General features: G+C 29.8%; 1 protein-coding gene across 1 annotated transcript; it reads left to right on the forward strand.

Annotated features, from left to right (window-relative positions):
• Positions 1-4,667: 4,667 nt before the first annotated feature.
• LOC111040354 (40S ribosomal protein S16) lies at positions 4,668-6,814 on the forward strand. Its single transcript, XM_022324242.1, has 5 exons — positions 4,668-4,851; positions 5,023-5,067; positions 6,219-6,350; positions 6,427-6,541; positions 6,615-6,814. Exons 1-5 carry the CDS (start codon positions 4,813-4,815, stop codon positions 6,758-6,760), a joined length of 477 nt encoding a protein of 158 aa, XP_022179934.1. The 5' UTR covers positions 4,668-4,812; the 3' UTR covers positions 6,761-6,814.
• Positions 6,815-7,544: the final 730 nt, after the last annotated feature.

Genomic DNA, 7,544 nt, shown 5'->3' on the forward strand with positions numbered 1-7,544 from the left:
ATCTAAGCACTTTTACTCTCCCAAATTAATATGATGATGACAGAAACAAAAAAAATAAATTGTAAAATGAATACATTCATCGCTCCGCTCGGAATCTAAAAGAAGTTAAAAAATTAAAATTGACATAACTTTAATGTTATAACTCGTATACACCCAGGTTTAAATAACTATAACATTTTAGAATCTTGTGTCTATTTATTTCATTATTATTTGTTATATTATATAAAGATACCTATATATTAGTATAAAAGTATATTTTTCATAATCATTCGCACGGTCGTACGGGGTGATTACTTTTTAGGATAGTGAGCTTACCACTCTGTGAACATTTTTATTTTTTGATACAACTATAATATAATTTAATATTTGTATATTATAATAGAACAATGAAATATATTTAACACTAAATTAATAGTATCCTGTAACTGCTAACTTTGGATTTAAAAAAAATTATAAGTTATAAATTAAAATTGTGTCTTATGAGTAATCACTTATAACGGGTAACTATTTCTAAATTAAACCGTATAATGAATGTCTATTTCAAGTACTTAAAAATATGTTATAATTATAAAATTACCCTACGATCAGGGAGCAGACAAAGGACGACGACGAGCGGCGTTTGTGTATTATTTGATCTCTCGTATTTGGTCTCAGAAATAAAATATGTGTATACATAGGGGTAGCGTATTTTTCATGAAATTAAATTTTTATTTAAAAAATAAATTTAAGCACCAAAAAAGTATGAAACCAAAATTGATTACTTTAAACATCGACGCTTTCGGGCTTCGGCGGAATTCCTGATATTGTGTGTGCACTGCGGAATAAATCAGAAATACGACTGAACTTAAGTCTTAAAATATTGAGATTTATTATGAAAAAGAAAACCGTACGGATCGCTTCATGTTTCTTGTTCATGTCTGCAGCTATTTTATAACTGTCATTTTAGATCGATTGCGTCTTTGCAACTACTTCGACAATCGCCACGGATTGCATTATAATTTATACTACGTCAATATGATAAAACCATAGATATATAGTATATTACAAAATTGTATATCAAGGAGGTCCGTGTTTGAGATTTGATCATTATATAATGACATGAGATATAACAATAACCAAAATAGTTTATAATTTTAAAATTTAAGTTACAGCAATATATAAAGTATACCTATTATTTTAATTTTTAATTTAATAATTAATCAAGGTGGTGTTTAAATTTTCGAAGCACAAGCATATTTTTTTATGAATTATTAAATAAAAATCTTATTGTAAATAAATATGATTACTATACTTTTTAAATTTAACATAAAGGTATTCAGTGCCTAATGCATCACATTTACCGTATACCGACTATACCAACTATAGTTTGTAAAATTCCAAGTCAAATCTTTTCTCTGAATACTGTCGAGCACGAAATTAATAATTAATATTTTATATATTAATTTTGAGTGCATTGGTTAGGTATATTTTAAGCTATTCGAGAATATTTAAAATTTTAAATGTCCTTATTTAATTTCCGATGGACATTCAATAATCAGCAGAGCGACTTTCCCAGCTTTATAAAATAATTTGATGTTTGATGTACGACGGCGTCGCTTGAATTAGCGGTTCGACCACAAGCAGACGGCATAGTAATATTCATATTTTATATATTACTCAACATTTATATAAACTAAAAAAAAAATTGTTGAATTTTGGGGGACATAAGAACTCCCGTGTACTGTACTACTGTAGTATTACTAGTATGTACAACACTATTTATATCTTCTTATTATTTTTTACTCTGTATGGAATTGATTTGCAAAATGATAACATAACTTTCAAAAAACTTGGTCATGGTGTTGGGGCCTCCCAGATTTTTTCATCTTTTGTCCAGTTTTTTTTTTGTATATTTTTTCCAAGTTCCAACGATTATACATAGTATAAAGCGTTAGACCAAATAACTATACATTTTTTCAGGAAATGTTCGACAATTTAAAAACATACAATTCATGATATTTTAATAAAATAATAAAAGTTAGATATAAAAAGTAAGGTTTGCTAAATTTTAACTTTGGGGGTGCTAAAAACCTTTTTGCGCATCGCCCTAGTTGCGCCACTACGTACCTATAACTAGTGTAGTCTATAAAATATAATACAATATAATAATATAAAACTTATATAGCACGGAGGACTAGTAATAATATAAAATAATACATAATATAGTGTTTAACTTGCGAACTGAACGTACCACTACACTGTGACATTACGTTTTAATTATTGATTGTTATAATTTTATCGGTATCTCAATTAACTGGTTTGAAAACTAAAATCCTTTATGTTTGAAAAGGGCCCCCCAAAAATGATAATGGGGCTCTTTGGGAGCGTAGTGAACCCCCATCATCCCCGCCAATTGCGGCGCTGTTTGTAACACGATGTGTGCGCCGCATTTTAAAAGTCGCACACTCGTGTTATGGAGCAGGAGATGGTCTATAGAGCCTCGACTAACTACCACCACCCGTGTATAGCAGTACACTGTACAACAACTACATAGCTGCAATAAGTAATAACCAGTACAAGGAGCTGAATCGTCATACCCGGTTACTGTAATACTGTCTAAACACTAAACGGTAAACTATTTGAATTATTTTCATATTTATTTAAAGTTTTATTACTCCAAAAGGGATAATGAGTAGGTACTGCAGTTGTTAAAGTTTTTCAAATGATAATATGTCATAAATCTAAGTATTATTAAGTAGGTGTATACAATCAGAATTATAGAGATAGAAAGAAACATATACATGTAAATGTAATTGTTATTCATTATTACATTTGATTCTGAGCATAACAAAGATATGTGTTTTTTTTTCTGTCATCAACTTTTGGGGTAGTACCTACAACCTATCATGACGAATGCTCCGATTTTCTTCTTCTGCATCTATTCTGATACTAAATTATACTTTAATTTATGTGCAATTTTTGACTAAATTAATCAAAATCTCCAAAATTTGCAAATTAATTTGATGTTAAAAATGTATAAAATGTTAATTTTTTATGACTAAGGATTGATGATTGAAAACAATATCAAAATTGACACTGACTTTTCTTAGTGAGCCAGACCCCCTCAGACAGGTCAACAAGGGGGAGGGGACATTCTAACGAGCCCACAACGGATGTCAAACAATATAGTGGGCCCTTGGCCTTGATGGGTAGTATGTTTTCTATAATATATGTTATTATTATTATAATTATTATTATGCTATCGTAATCATATTATCCTCTATTTTTAGCAGGAAATCAAGATGATCATGATAGGGCAATGTGATTTAAAATAATTTTTTTTAAAAAAACATATAGTCATCACAGAATAAATAAATGATACTATAACCATTCATTTAGTTATTACTGAATTTAATTTACATTATTTTTGAACGAAAGATTTGTACAGTCGTCAGTTGAAGTCTTAGATCATATACTAGTTTAACTAGTATATGATCTAAGGTTGAAGTCATATTATACTCATATAACTTAACAGTTGGCAGTGGCCTGGGCGTCGAGATAACGTTATAATAGTGTGGGATGCTTACGTTTTTATGTTAGTGTTTTGTTGTACAAAATATATATGCATCGAATTATATTTATTCAATAATATTCATGTAATAATATTAAAATTATTTTTTACCTTTAAAATATATTTATTTGTGGGTCATCAATATTTTGATTATGTTTATGGGCCTCTAAAATTGTTTGAACCCGGGCCCAAACGTGTCTTATATACGTGTACCCAAAAGTTCTCCGATTTACTAGGTAAAATCATAAAATACCTTTTATTTTAAGTGCCCGGACGTTCTATTTATTTGTACTAAAAAGTGTTGGCTTTTGGGTTTATGTGCCCAAACGTTCTGCTCCCGTCCATATAAGTACCTAGTCACTCCCGTAAGTGACGCTCTAGCGCCTAACTGACCGTGTGAGGGCCGCTTATAGTATACAACAGAGAGTTATCCACATAGCCGCTTTTTGGAATTAAAAGAAAACAAAACAATTGTTCTACGAAAATTTCTTAATTTACAAATGAATAACAAATTTTTTAAAATTCGAAAGCTCATAAAAAATTAATTTGACTCCGGTGAGCCTTTTTTTATTGCTACATGTGGGAAAACTTATAGGGAATTTTGTATTAAATTCTCTAATCTTAAATGTACCCGCCTACAGACAACATTTTTTATAAATTTCTAACCCAAAATATTTTGAAAATTTTAGTTATTTTGATGAATTTTAATGAAGTTGAAAATCGAAGCCTATTATCGACTACTTGCATATGCAAACAAAGTTGGGAAAAAACAAGAAAAACATAATTGTAAAATCGCTAAGCTCAAAATCTAAAATTGGATACTTATCGATAAGGCATAGTTAGCTGGGAACCGACTCTAATCAAATGATTCGGTTACTCGGTAATCTGCATGCTATATAGCTGAATTAAATGTAATTAATTAAATTGTAATTTATCATATTATGGTAGTCTGTACGTTTCTTTGGTATCCCGCCAATGTAACATTTTAAACACCCAATGTTGTACCGATACGTATCGATACACCAATTTCTTCCTTGAATATCTCGTATGTCTATTATGTGGTTCAGTGGTTGGCCACACTGTAAACTTATGCTTATCCACAAACTTCATAACCTCAATTTTGCCACTGTTGACGGCCCTCTCTTTCGTGTTCCGTTTTTTCCACTTTAGTGTTTCGGAAGAATCTAAATAACAATTATTTAGTTCTTTCATTTTAAAATACTTTCTTAAGTTTTCCATCAAGTACCCTAACATCATACAAAATGACTGCTGACAAGAAAGTTAAAGTAAAGAAACCCAAGGTAATGTAAACTAGAGTTTGGTAGTTGTAAATCTCGAAATTAAATCAAGAACGATACACGTGTATTATTAATGCTTTTAAATGTTGTTACACAACTTACCATCGTGAGATTAATGCAATAAATCAAAATTCGTATTAAATTGGTTTTAATTGAACATTCAATATTTTGCAGGTGAAGAAAACGCCAATTCAAAGCGTACAAGTGTTCGGCCGTAAGGTGTGTATTATACTTAATTTGTGGCATTAATTAAGATTTTAAATTTAATATTATTGTGATGTAGGTAATACGTCTCGTAACGATTTTTTATCTGTTTTGTAACCTTTCGTTTTTTCAAATGATGGATTCATTAGAACTCCTTTTATACAACTGTATACCTAAACATATATTGATAAGAATATATTTTAGTGTTTTGTGCTTTGAACTAGGCACTTAAATATTGCATATCATCAATCAATAAGTGCTAAGCCTTTATGTAGGGTTGTTCGATTTCGCTTGGACACTATGGTTTTTAGAATACAGTTTTGGTGTATTTTGAATTTAGCTGAGATATACAAATACTGATTTCCATATATTAATTCTGTATTGATTATTAATTGTTGTATACTTTGTATACAGGTAAAAATTATATATTTTGTTATATGTTATTATATGTTCAATGAGGATTGGCTTAATTGTGAATTTTTTTTTATACATCACTGACACATTGGCTGGCTGGGTACTACAATACTAGGTTGTAATACTATACCCTGGTGTATGGTGTATCTCAACAATTTACTACTGTCAGTCTGCTTGTGACTGAAGTCAGAGTAATGTGATCATTGCAATTTCCAACATCCCAGATATATTTTTGGATGAATTGAAACCCTATTTATATGGGTACAATTTACTAAAATATTTTTAGTTGTAACTTCTGTTTGTTAAACCAAATTATTTTTATTTTTGGATGCTAAATATTAAATAATTGACTGGTTTTTGGTTTCTATTTTGGGCTTTAAATCATTCTCTCTTCTATCAGACTTGCATTTATTATTTTCAATATTCGATTTATACTTCTGATCACAATTTAAAGTTTATATTTTTTTTCTGCTTTTCTTAAGACTTGATACCATATTAATGATTTGAAAGCAATAAGCTATGGTGATCATATAGTTTGGTTTGCTGACTTAATTGTATTTCTAATGTATAAAGTTGTGTGTTAAAATTATTTTTGAATTCATCTTACCTACTGTTTCAGTAGTTAGCTGTTAAATGCTTAGGATACTAAGCTATATTTGTATTTATTCTTTTTTTCCTTTCAAGCATTAGGAAAAAAATACGTGATACCTAGTGTCTTCAATAAACACATGTTTTGTTTTTATATTTTATAGAAAACTGCCACAGCTGTAGCTTACTGCAAAAGTGGTACTGGTAACATCAGAGTGAATGGCCGTCCATTAGATATGGTTGAACCTAGAGTTCTTCAATACAAAATTCAAGAACCCATTTTGTTGTTGGGCAAAGTAAGTATATTAAATCAAATTCAGTGCTGATATGTTGTACCTATTGAATTGTGTAAATTTAAAATTACTTTTACAGGATCGTTTTAATGAAGTTGATATGAGAGTACGTGTCAACGGTGGTGGACATGTCGCTCAAATTTATGCTATCAGACAAGCTATTTCCAAGGCCTTAGTTTCATATTATCAAAAATGTAAATAGCCAATTAACAATTCTATATGTTAAGTGTTAATCATTTTAAAAATATTCCGATTTATTTTTAATAGATGTTGATGAAGCCAGCAAGAAAGAAATTAAAGATATCTTAATTCAGTATGATAGAACATTATTGGTTGCCGATCCAAGACGTTGTGAACCTAAGAAGTTTGGAGGTCCAGGAGCTCGTGCCAGATACCAAAAATCATACCGTTAATCTTTTTTTTTATACATGTATATTGACTTTAACAATATATGTAAACTGAAAAAATATTGTTTTTTTTTTTTATGAACACATTTTTTAAGAGAATGTCTTCAGCGCACTTATTGTTTTCTCTCTGTCTCAATGCCCAACAATGCTAATTTACATTCAGTATTACCAATTATAAAACTGATGTTATTAACACATTACCCGTGTCCCTACGTTAGCTTTTTTATGTAAGTTATGAGCATGCAAATTGTTACAGTTTGTTAATGCTTATGAATTGTATTAAAATTAAATTATTGCTAAAAGCCAACGTACAGACAAAATAATATTCTTAGGTAAAAAGTTGATAGTATAAAATACTCTGTAATATTAAAAGTAACACCACATGGCTGGTTCTGCCGTTCTGCTAAACTTAAATTTGCTGTTGCACTGGAACCAGACAGAAAACAAATGGTCCTGTTCAGAGGATCCTATATGTAGTCGTTATAAAGTATTCTGTGTAAGTTGACGCATAAAAAAACAATGAATATTTTTACAATTTGTATATTTTTGTTCAATATGTATTTTTATTGTGGGCCGTATGTTTAAGACCACTGACCACAGCAGTTGCCCAACCTTTAAGTACTTGCGGACCTCTAAAACCATATTCTAAATTCTAAGGACCATGTGCACGTATAGCTTTTTACATAAATACCGTTCCACTACTGATACATTTTACATCTAATTAATATGAAAAAATACAAAAGTAAAATAATAAAAAAAGGTTTATTTATTTCATGCAATTTTGGCTCCA

This window comes from Myzus persicae, unplaced genomic scaffold (genome assembly GCF_001856785.1).
Source record: "Myzus persicae strain clone G006 unplaced genomic scaffold, MPER_G0061.0, whole genome shotgun sequence".
In the NCBI taxonomy this organism is placed as follows: domain Eukaryota; kingdom Metazoa; phylum Arthropoda; class Insecta; order Hemiptera; family Aphididae; genus Myzus; species Myzus persicae.